The 12,601-nt window shown below is 40.8% G+C and overlaps 1 protein-coding gene across 17 annotated transcripts in view; it reads left to right on the top strand.

The window, feature by feature from the left end:
• Positions 1-12,601, top strand: part of NAV1 (neuron navigator 1) — a 320,658-nt gene that overhangs the window by 242,239 nt on the left and 65,818 nt on the right. For 2 of the 17 annotated variants that reach the window (XM_070745733.1, XM_070745732.1), the window contains exon 1: positions 7,206-7,362. The exons of 14 other annotated variants lie outside the window; for them this stretch is intronic. In XM_070745733.1, the coding sequence (XP_070601834.1) occupies positions 7,295-7,362 (68 nt within the window). In that variant the 5' untranslated portion in view covers positions 7,206-7,294. Of the gene's footprint in view, positions 1-7,131; positions 7,363-12,601 lie in introns of those variants that run through there. One more of the 17 variants, XM_070745734.1, reaches the window with a different exon arrangement.

The following is a 12,601-nucleotide window of genomic DNA, read 5'->3' as shown; positions in this document are numbered from 1 at the left end:
CTCAATACGATCCTTATTAGTGTTTCTTCTTAGCCATTTTCAATGGGGGTGCTCCAAGGTACCAAATAATATTAGAAGTGATCTTTTTCATCCCCTTGTTGAAGAATTCTCTACCTCCCATGAATGCCTGTATTCATTAACGCTATTTATTTATTTATTGATTGATTGATTGGATTTGTATGCCGCCCCTCTCCGGAGACTAACAGCAATAATAAGACAGCGTACAATAATAATCCAATACTAAAAACGATTAAAAACCCATTAATATAAAAACCAAACATACATACAGACCTACCATGCATAAAATTGTAAAGGCCTAGGGGGAAAGAGCATCTCAATTCCCCCATGCCTGGCGGCAGAGGTGGGTTTTAAATAGCTTACGAAAGGCAAGGAGGGTGGGGGAAATTCTAATTTCTGGGGGGAGTTGGTTCCAGAGGGCCGGGGCCGCCACAGAGAAGGCTCTTCCCCAAGCGGCAGAGGTGGGTTTTAAATAGCTTACGAAAGGCAAGGAGGGTGGGGGCAATTCTAATTTCTGGGGGGAGTTGGTTCCAGAGGGCCGGGGCCGCCACAGAGAAGGCTCTTCCCCAAGCGGCAGAGGTGGGTTTTAAATAGCTTACGAAAGGCAAGGAGGGTGGGGGCAATTCTAATTTCTGGGGGGAGTTGGTTCCAGAGGGCCGGGGCCGCCACAGAGAAGGCTCTTCCCCAAGCGGCATTGCTTAGTTGACGGGACCCGGAGAAGACCTAACTGGTCGCTGGGATTCGTGCAGCAGAAGGCTATTTGCTACCCTTAAAGTAAAAGGCTGACTTTTTTTCATTGTTGGTGGTAGTGTGAATTAGTGATTTTCATATGATTCTGATTCTTTAAACTGTTTTTTAAAGTTATGGCTTAGTATTTTCTGATACTTTTCGTGGGTTTCTTTATTTATTTATTTTTTGGTACAAAATAGGGTAGAAAATGTCTACATAAAGACAATTTTTTAACATAATTTTAAATGAGCTATATCAGGACTGTTAAACTATGACATATTGGGACTTTTCCTCCTTTCGCTAAACTGGGCGAGGGCGTGGTCAGCGTGTGATGCATCCACCTGCAGGCTGCGAGTTTCACAGCCCTGAGCTATAGCATAGCTCATTGATACAACTTAGCAACAATAGCCAGTTTTTACCCACGTGTACTTATACCACGGGTACTCATATGCTTCTACATAAAACATGCATATACAGTACATATCTTTGTACCAAGGGTAGGCTACTGCCTGGATGGGGGGATTGCAGTGGGGTAGCGAAAATGGTGCTCCACCCCAGAGCACCCAATTTGCACTGAAAGATGTTGAAAGAAAATGCAGGGCGTCCTGCATAAGCCATGCCCAAGTGTGGTAGTAAAAATTTTAGTAGCCCTTCACTGCAGTTTGTACTAACATTTCCATATACAGTGATCCCTCGATTATCGCGAGGGTTCCGTTCCAAGACCCCTCGCGATAATCGATTTTTCGCGATGTAGGGTTGCGGAAGTAAAAACACCATCTGCGCATGCGCGCCCTTTTCCATGGCCGCGCATGCACAGATGGTGGAGTTTGCATGGGCGGCGGGGAAACCCCGGTCTTCGTCTGCTCGCTGCTGCTGCGGCCGCCCAGCAGCTGATCTGCTCGGCGGCAGCAGCGAGGAGCCGAATCAGGCTTTCCCCTTTGCGTGGGCGGCGGGGAAACCCTGAACTTCATCTGCTCGCTGCTGCTGCGGCCGCCCAGCAGCTGATCTGCTCAGCGGCAGCAGCGAGGAGCCGAATCGGGCTTTCCCCTTTGCGTGGGCGGCGGGGAAACCCCGATCTTCGTCTGCTCGCTGCTGCTGCGGCCGCCCAGCAGCTGATCTGCTCGGCAGCGCAGCAGCAGCAAGCAGACGAAGATCGGGGTTTCCCCGCCGCCCACGCAAAGGGGAAACCCCGGCTCCTCGCTGATGCCCCCGCTAGCCCGCCCGCCCGCCAGCAAGAGGGGGAGAGATAGAGAAAGAGAGAGAAGGAAAGAAAGAGATGAGAGAGGGAGGAAGAGAGTGTGAGAGAGGAAGAAGCAAGATAGAGAAAGAGAGAGAGAAAGAAAGATGAGAAAGGAAGAGAGTGACGTCATCGGGTGGGAAAAATCGCGATATAGCGTTTCGCGAAGATCGAGATCGCGAAAATCGAGGGATCACTGTATACTGATATGTGAGATACCACATCTAGAAAAAGGAATAGTATCTATATTTTCCTAGGCAGAAGAATAAACAAGATATAGTGTCAATCCCCCCTTGGCAAGGGATTGGATAAATAGACCATGCCAAGGTAAAGGAAGCCGAAAGAAGCCATTCCAAATACATGGGGACAGTATTCTTTCACATTTGCCTGTGTTGTGTGTGTTGTTTTTTTTACAAAATCAGTAATACAAAACTGTTGAGAAAAGTCAGAGCAGAAAAGATTTGCACATCAGAGCTAGAAATCTTTTTGCTTTATTAAATTGCTAAAAACATAGATCTTTCAATGGGAGTGGGATTACATCTTTTTGTAATTGCTGAGAGCTAAAAATATATGGGAGGATGCAAAGCAAGCAAAAAGCTAATGTATTAAAGTAACTTCCACTAGTACATATTCATTGTATATGACATGTAATATAAATGATTTAGCTTGCCCGATATTTAAGCACATAAATTAAGACCAAGTAATTCTGCACATTTAATGAAAGGGATCTACCCCCGAGATTATATATAATAGATTAATGCAAATCCTGTGCATATTATACTTTTTAAATTTAGTAAACTGGTTAATAGGATTTTTTTTAAAAAGCATTTCAGACTTGGTTAAGCTTCATACTATCCATTATCTATTGTAGTTTGGCAGCCAATAAATTAAGCAAAATAAATACTTATTCATAAGATTAAGAAAATACACATGCATTGATGTACATAAATGAAATAATAAAAAAAAAACACCTGGTGAATATTGGTGCTGATTCTATTGGTCTTTTAGGTTAGAAGTACCTGGTCTGGGCAGTGCAAGTATCTTGACAACTATTACATTTAAGCAGAAAGTTGGAGAACAATTTAACTCTCTTGTGCTTTGGCAATATGGACTTTTGTAGCAGCACTTCAAACAAACTCATCTCTAAAATGAGCTGATGAAAGTTTTTATGTTGTTTTCTGGTTTTTTTGGACTATAGAATGGGATTTTTTAAAACTGGGATTTTTTTACTGAATTGACAAGCTATCCTCCAGTTTCTATTTCTTTGTAGTCTTCCATCAAAATGCTAACCACTCTTTCTCCGGTTGGTTTCTTTCTTTCTTTCTTTCTTTCTTTCTTTCTTTCTTTCTTTCTTTCTTTCTTTCTTTCTTTCTTCTTTCTTTCTTCTTTCTTTCTTCTTTCTTTCTTTCTTTCCTTCTTTCCTTCTTTCCTTCCTTCTTTCTTTCTTTCTTTCTTTCTTTCTTTCTTAGGAGATCATTCAAGGTTGATTAGATTCAGCCAATTGTTTGAACTATAAAGATTTTTAAAAAAAATAAACAACAGAAATCACAATCTGGATTACTGCAAGGAGCTGCAATCTTAAACATAGCCTGGTTAGAACCTACTACTTTTGATAGATTAAATTATTTTACGAACTCCACACAATATATTAGTAGTTTTATTTCTAATTATCCCAATTTTCTGCATTTAAAAAGAATAGCAATAGCAATAAAACTTAGCAATAGCACTTAGATTTATATACCGTTTCACAGTGCTTTACAGCCCTCTCTAAGTGATTTTTCAGAATCAGCATATTGCCCCCAACAATCTGGGTCCTCATTTTACCCACCTTGGAAGGATGGAAGGCTGAGTCAACCTTGAGCCTGATGAAATTTGATTTGCCAAACTGCTGGCAGTTGGTGATCAGCAGAAGTAGTCTGCAATACTGCACTCTAACCACTGTGCCACCGCAGCTCGGAAACCCAATTCTGCTGGCATTAAAATTGGCAAGAAGCATTTGTATAATTCGAATAGTGATAGGATAGGGCTGAATGTTAATTGCTTCTATTGTCAAAGCTATTAGAGAAATTTGAAAATTAATCGCCTTGAAGAAAAGTTGCCTTTAGAAGCATTTGTCTTTTCTGTTGCATGTCTTGAGATTAGAGCAAAAATAACAGTTTTGATCTAAGTCTGTTTGCTGTCCTTGAGAAGGTGACATTTGAAAAAAAAATCACAAGATCTATCTTCATCAATATTTAAAACATTGACTAGCATTAGAGGAGAGTTGTGAGCTTATAAACCTGAATATGGCTCATTGCTCTCAGATACCTTTAGTATTAAGCATGGCAGCAGCTTCTGGGCATAGTTCCCTCTAAGCTGAGCAGTGAGCAATCGCTCACTTAAAAATCATCATCAACTCAGAGTTTTCCAAACCTGCCCAGAAGCTGAGAGGGAAAGAGTGAGAGGGAAGGAGAGAGAGAGGAAGAGAGAGAAACAGATAGAAAAAAGAGAGGAAGGAAAAGAGAAATAAAAAGAATGGGAGTAAGGAAGAGAGAAAGAAAATCAAAATCTAGTTTGAAACTAGCTCAACTATTTAAGTGGCATTTTGATATTGATAGAGTTGCCCTATTATGAGCTCACTGTTATAGACACACAATACAGTATTTTATTTTGAAATTCTCTGAGGCAAAACAGTGTGGGTTTTTTGTTTGTTTGTTTGTTTGTTTATTATTTTTGTGCCGCCCAGTCCCGAAGGGACTGCCGCTCAGACACTATACTTTTCCGCCCACCCCCCCAAAAAATTAGAGGGAACACTGCTTCTGGGTATCTTTTTTTCCCCTTTGATTGTTCTTAAGCATGTCTTAGCTTGAAATTCCCTCCTGTATCACCTAAATGATGATGGCGAACCTATGGCATGGGTGCCATAGGTGGCATGTGGAACCATATCTGCTGGCATGCGAGCTGTTGCCCTAGCTCATGCAGGTGTGTGCCGACCAGCTGGTTTTTGGCTTGCACAGAGGCTCTGGGAGGACGTGTTTGGCTTTCCTTTCAGAGGGATGGGGAAGGCATTTTTACCCTTCCACGGCTCCGGGGAAGTCTTTGGAGCCTGGGGAGGGCAAAACACGAGCCTACTGGGTCCACCAGAAGTTGGGAAACAGTCCGTTTCTGGTCTCCAGAGGACCTCTGTGGGGTGGGGGAAGCTATTTTTGCCCTCCCCAGGCACTGAATTATGGGTGTGGGCTTACACTCTTTTGCCACCCGAGGAAAATAAGATTCGCCATCACTGACCTAAATGTTCCTGAGTTAGAGGACCTGATGATATAACACAGGTGTGACTGACTTTCCCCGGGTCTTCAAAAATTGAAGCCCCAAACAAGGCTCAGTGTCAGCAAGAAATGGTCTGGCTCTTGCCAGTCTCGACTTTGACAGTGCTGTAGAGACCTGCATGTTAGGGTCCTTTCTGGTTTATATAAGTCTGAGAACTATAAAGTGCTAAGAGTATGGGGTTTACAGGCAGATATCCTTATACTTACCTTCTGCATTTGTAACAACAACAACAACACACATGCACACACACAAACCCAAGCACAGGCAAATCAACAAAGGAAAGGGATTGTATTTTGTGGAAAATTGAAACACAGGCAAAACTTCACAGATATAAGATAATGTTAGGCTGGTTTAATTTAAATTTAATTTAAAAATGACAATTTAGTTGCCATTTTCTTTTTTAAATATATATCATAAATATAAATATAAATTTATATCAGCTCCTACTCCTACTCTCAGCAAATTGAGGTGTAAAGTACTTTTTTAAAAAGTGACAACAACTGACAAATCTTCCCCAACATTTCACATAAATTACACTTTCCCATCATCCCTAACTCAGCTATTGAGTTGATAGAAACTGTAGGCCAACACACTTTCACGATACCAGGTTGACATGTGATGGATTGTAGCCCATGAAAGCTTGTGTTCTAATAAATGTATAATTCTGTAATATGTGGCAAAAAAAATTATTGTCTTGCTACAACAGACCAACAAAGGTATCCCAAATTAAAGATGCAAAAGTTAATCCTTTAAAAATAATAGTTTACGTAGGGTTACCCAGCTAGATTTCTACATTGGTTTAAATTTAATATGATTTGAATTTGGTTTCGCTTCTTGCTTGAACTCAAACATTGTAGGTTATGCATGTTCATCTCTACCAATAAAATTCAACATTCAATAAAATACAAATCATAGATTATTTTAGTGCATAAACCCAACAGTAACATTTTGCCTTTCCAGCTGACAATCTAATGCCAGCTTTGATATGTGACTTTTATTAATCTAACATAGTAGCCACCGAAAATCCAAAGCTAGGAATTTTTTTTGTGGTAAATATCACAAACTATCAAATAGAGTACAGTACATGCAAATTTTTCCTTTAGGATTTAATATTAAATAAGTAGGTATCCTCAGTCTTACTGTCATGAATGCTTGCTAAATTAGAGCATTCTCCTTGGGTGAATTAGAATATTTTCCTACTAAGCTCTATTTGTCAAAGGGCAATGAAGAGACCTATTGCTACATCAGACTGGTCCATCAATAGTTGATATTTGAAAGTAAAGCTGATTTGCTGATGTAGTATAAATTTAGATCGGAATGGAAGAGGTTGATGGCATCGCAAAGGCAGGAGGTATTTGCTGAATTTAAATGCAGAAAATATACCTTTACCTTTTCCCCCCAAGCTGTTCTCATTTCGAGGGACAAAGTATGAAGCTGACTGCATGCTTTCAGATAACTGAAGAACAATCCAATGCAGCAACGGGCAGCGAGAGAAGAATGAGTGTGTTGTAGAACAAAGACACCGTGCCTGTTGCCAAAATGAAGATTTTGCTTAAAATGTGGGGGGGGGGAGGACAAAAGGGTTATCGGAGTCCCAGGGGGTTAGTGGAATTAAGGCACTGCTGCATACCACTGCTAGAGGACTGGGTTTTATTTTCTCAGAGGGGCTTGCAATTTCGTGCTGCATCTTGTGCTAAAAGGAGAAGCCCAAACAGCCCTTTGTCTGTTATACCTGCAGTGGGTGTTAAAGAGGCAGCCTTGCATAGCAGAGGGGACAAGAGGCAGCAACATAGCGAAAGAGTGCACTGTAGCTTTAAGCGTAGCTGTCAGGAGCCATCAGAGGGAAAGCAAGGGAATGAGGGGATGGGGAAGGAGGTGCCAAGGGAAGGGTCTAATTTCTTCTCCGCCTTCCTTGCTTCATGTGGCTGCTTTCTGAGAGGTTGCGCCAGCACTGGGGAGCTTGTGTGGAGCATTTGTGCCGGAGTATAAGGAGAACTTGAGAAAATGCTCCATGCTCCGCTGCAGAGAGCAGGGAGGACACTCCGCTCAGTACACTTTTCCAGACCCAGCAGGTAAGGACGGGGTGCAAGTGGGTCTTAGGTGGGAAGGTCCAAGCTGCTTGTGAAAGAAACAGGCTCAGGGTGTCTCCACTGGGGTCTTTACCGGTGCCAGCTCTGGGCTGCTTTGATGGTGGAAGTACAGGGTGGTAGAAATCCTCATCCATCTCATCGGCTGCTGTGATCTGTAATTCTTTTGCCTGAGTCCTGTTTAAGAAGGAACAATGGCATGGTTTATTGACTGGGTGGGGGCTCCTGGATCATTCAAATGCCTTGAAAAAAAAATCATTTGGAAGCATTAGCTCATTGGGCGTGTGTGCTACAAACTTAAATTTCAAGCCTATAACTTCCAATCCTTTCCATCTTTCTCAAAGGGGAGAGGAAAAAAATCTACAAAGGGAGTGATTTCCTCCTTACTGCAGATTCAAGGAAAGCTAATCCTCTCTTAGTAATTCCATAAAGTCCAAAGGAAAATCATAGCGGAAGAAAATGTTATTGTTAAAATGACTGTGGAGGTTTTAATTTCTTTGCTTTTTTTTTTTTAAACCAAATCTGTTAGTTGCAGCATGCCATGTGCTGATCCTGACTGTGATCTGGGAAGTGACACCAGCATGCACACAGATGGGAAAGGGGCAGCTGGGGAGGCTTAGGGCATTTGATTGGCAGGGAACCATGCAAGAGATGGATTCTTGCGTTCTTCTGCTAACTGCAGCCAAATCACACCATCCTGTTTCCCTCCATTGTACTTTTTCGCAGTCTTTTCAGTGTTAATGGGCCGTTAGGGAACCTGCAGTCTCTCTCTGTCTTTCTGTCCCTCTCTTCCTCTCCCTCCCTCCCTCTTTCTCTCTCTTTCTTTCTCTCTCTCTCTCTCTTTCCTTTAGGCCACCTGCTTTACTTCCTCCCTTTCTTTTTGTGTGTGTTATGATTTGAAATGTACCCGCCCGGTGACTCCCTGCAGCCCATCCTCTGTGAAATGTGATCTTGCAGGAAGGAGAATGAAGGAAGGGGCGGAGGCCAGGAGGGAAGGAATAGGTGGAGTTGGACAGTTTGAATTTGCCTGGAGCACGTGCTTGTTGAGAGACTGACTTGCTTGCTAGGGCTCCCAAGCAGCAGAGCTAAGCAACATTTATGGACAGGCAGCCTGAGAGCCTTTTTGTAAGAAGAAAGACAATACTTTGTCTCTAATAGGTTACAGATGGAATTGCAGCTTGGTTTAAAGGGGGCTTTCCAGAGGTTTTACTAACTGGGGCATGTGTAGGGTCCTCTAATGACGTGGGAAAGAAAACAATAGCTTGGCAAGAAGGGACATTATCATCCTTGTTTTATGGGATATTAATTCCTTAAAGATACAGCTGCAGGTCTGGGGAGTTATTGGATTGCTTACTTAGCACTGATTCTTTGAAAACAAAAGGATTCTTCACCTCAGTTGAATTTTTTAAAGTCCTATTTAACCTTGTAACTTGCATCCCAAAGTGCATTATAATATGCTCCAGATAAAGGGAGGAATGTTGTATATTTGGCTCTATTTTTTAAATGGGTGGACTTTTCCTTTGTCACAGTATAACTTATTTTAAACGCAACTCATATCTGTTTGGACAATGGCTGCAAAGTAACACAATTCTGTCTTCAAATACTTACTGGCCTCTGTGTCAATCGTACAGCCAGATGTTCATGTTCCTTCAGATTGACTGTGTAGTTACATTTCATTCTGAAGGACAAGGAAACTACAGTACTCTGATTATAGTAATTTTTGGCTTGCTTAAATAGCTGCACTTCTTTTTCTTTCCACAAGGAAATGAGAGTCTACAAGAGGAAGTGAAAAATTGATACAAAGTAGAATTCTTTGACCTGGATTTCATTTTAAGAAAGTGAACTGAAGATCATCTGGGACCATCTCATTCATTTTTGATTCTGGTTTTTTTATTATTAGTCACAGAAATTGAACATGTTTGAGTAATTAGAACTAAATTGTTTTCTTCTACTCTCTCTCTCTCTTGCCATAGTCCAAAGGCCTTCAAACTTGGCAACTTTAAGACTTGTGGACTTTGAACTCTCAGAATTCTCCATCCAGCTCTGAATTCAGAATTCTGGGAGTTCAGGTCCACAAGTCTTAAAGTTGCCAAGTTTGGGGACCCCTGCCATAGTCTGTTAGGAAAAGGAAGATGTAATAACTATATAATGCTTTATGGGTCGATAATAGTCTGGTCCTGAGCCCTACATGGGACCTCCTCTTGTCATATACCTCCCAGAGACCAATAAGAGACACAGAGTTGGCCTCCTTGAGGTCCTGACAACAAAGCAATGCAGGTTGGTGGGACCATGGGGGAGGGCCTTCTTTGTGGCTGCCCCGGCTCTATGGAACCAACTACGCCCTGATGTCCATACTGCTCTTTAAGGCCACGAAGACCTGGCTTTGCCAGAAGGCCTGGGGGGCCATGATCTAACAACTGATAAGGCCACACTATATAAATTTATTTATTATTTATTAGATTTGTATGCCGCCCCTCTCCGTAGACTGCTGGTATGTACGTATGGGATTATGACTGTTTTATAATTAATGGGTTTCTTTTAATACGGGGTTTTATAGTTTTGATTATATTCTACTTCTTTTTATTGTTCTGTATCTATTTCTACTTCTTTTCATATTATTATTGCAAGTCGCCCTGAATCCTTTGGGATTGGGTGGCGTAGAAGTTGAATAAATTAAATAAATAAATAAAATAAAATTTTGAGTCTTCTGTTGGGAAGTAGTCTTAGGCCACCATTTAGCCACATCTCTGAAATAAATAAGTCGCAAGAGAGCAATTTCCATATCTGGGATGTGTTTATTAACACCTAATTCTTCGCAACACTGGAGAGGCTGTGCTTGAATACCAATGTGCTGCTTTGCATGCAGATCTGTATGATCTTTAGCTTTCTCAGTGACAAAATTTGGGACTGGGAAAAAGAGCTATGAGCTGGGTTAAAAAGAATGATTCTTGGAATGATGCTTTGTGGCTTAATTTTTTTTTGTCTTAAACAGCTTTATGCTTTATACCCAATTACCTTTAAGCATGCTCATTGCTAAGAGATTTGCTGAAACAGCAAAAATTGTGCCTTCAGTATTTCTGAGTGAATAAAAACATAAGCATTTCCATAATGAATCAATCTATTTCAAGAGTGATGCATAATAATCTTCTACACAGCAAGGCTAACTCTCTCCTTTGTTTTTCGTATCTGAATGTAACAGATATACTGATTTTGCAGATTGGATTTTTGCAATTGAAGACTCTGCCTTCATTGGCATCTAATGCTATAATTAGAAAAGCAGAGGGGGCATCATATTGGAGGGCAAATAAAAGCTTTTGCCTTATTTTTTAACCTCTGACATGAATAGGAATTGAACAGTTGTTTCATACTGGAATGGGAGCAAAATAATTACTTGTTTTATGAAATTAATAAAATAATTAGAAAAAAAAGTTACAGTTTTATCAAACCACAGCTGTGTGATCCTTGTTTTAGGGTTGTGAGCCTGTGCATCCCTAACTCCTGTCAAGGTTTTTATCTCCAACTTCACTTTAAATATTTTAATTCCAAAGCCCCCAGGGATAAGGTGTGGCCGGAGAAGCCAATTGACTTATTGAAAAAGCTGTTGGAAAGACTGAGGGAAATAAGAAGTCATTTCCTCTGCAGTATGTGAGCATTTCGGTCATAATACATACTGCCTGCCAGTGTTTTGACTGCCCTCTGGAGTGAATTTATTTTTATTTATATATTCAGTTTCTATAGCCACCCAACTAAACCAAGTATCTCTGGGTGGCTTACAAATCTTAAATAACAAACAATGAAAACATCCAGAAAATAAATAATTGCTTTGAATTGGTCTTACATTGTAGAAGCTGTGACCTGATTCTACGGAAAAAAATATTTTAGATTTTTCCATATTTCTCTGATCACTGATAAATAATTATAGGTTTCTAACAGCTTGGAAAATTAGTAACTAATCATACTTATCCTGAACTGCATTGAAATCAAAAGAGATTAATTTAAATTGATGTGTGGAAGATCATAGCAGGAAAATATAGGAATACAGTAAATGGATTGCTGAGTATCAAAAATACAGCAGCTGGTATTTTTAGGCAGAGTTGAGAAAAGTGAAAAGTTAAAAATATTGTATAATGGGCTCAGAAGTTGAGGGTGTCTTCATAGAAGGATTGCCTCATTTAGCAACCATTTACAGTCAGGAGAGCGATAAAAGAAACAAGTTTACTAACAATCCTCACATTTATGACAGTAAGGATCACAAGCACAGCTGAAGTTTCCAATTGCTGGTTCCAATTGTGGTTCTCAAATGAGGACCAGTATATTATGCATGTGGGAGGAAGAGGATAGGAATGACCACAATTAACTAACCCAAAGGCCATGCACTCTCATGGAGGATAGATTATTCTATTGTCCTGGCTGCATATCTTTTATCCCTGGAATTCACTTTCTTTTTCACTTATATTCATTCAGGCTTCATTGGTTAGGTTCCGTGCAAGCCTAGCTTTTTTTATTGATTAATAGTGCCCATTACTGTTGGATTAAAAGCCCCTTGTCCTTTACAAAGCCTTTGGCGAGCTTATTCCAGCTATTTCAGTTAAAAGGCCTTCCAGCCATAAACTGTAGAGAGTTCTCAGATCTTTACTTTCTCTGTTTTTCAGGAAGTTCTGCTTTCCTGAAACAGCCCTGACTATAGTGGCTTCTGCCACCATAAATGAACAATTATGCTGAAGAACAAAAGAATGGTAAGCTTAGATCAGTGGCCTCTAACCTTTTGGCACCAGGAACTGGTTCTGTGGTACTGCAGCTGAGATGGGTGCGGTTTTGGGTGCTGCCTGAATCCTACGGATAAGGCTTCGCTTGTTTGTAGGGCCTGGTTTCTGGTATGCTCTGGTCCGGTGCCGGTCCACAAACCCGAGATTGGGGACCCCTAGCCTAGATGCTCCTTTTCCTCACCAAATCCAATTTATGTCTAAATCTCATTCTTCAATTTAACATTCCAGCAATTATTTTTTGTGACTGCAGCCATGAGTAGTGAAGACCAGACAATTTGAATATTGATGCTATTTCTGCCATCTTCCTCTTGTGCCTGCCAATATAATATGACTTTCTGATTTTACTTTACAGGTTGTCATTTTCCACATTTTACTATGAAAGCAAAGGGCAGAGCATTTGAAACTTCAAACCTGGCACTGGAATTTCCTCTAAGCCAGTGAAGGGTCCTGACCTTTGT

Source organism: Erythrolamprus reginae, chromosome 3, assembly GCF_031021105.1.
Source record: "Erythrolamprus reginae isolate rEryReg1 chromosome 3, rEryReg1.hap1, whole genome shotgun sequence".
NCBI classification, from domain to species: Eukaryota; Metazoa; Chordata; class Lepidosauria; order Squamata; family Dipsadidae; genus Erythrolamprus; species Erythrolamprus reginae.
The sequence above is the reverse complement of the archived record's forward strand: the minus strand, read 5'-3'. Positions and strand labels throughout refer to the sequence as shown.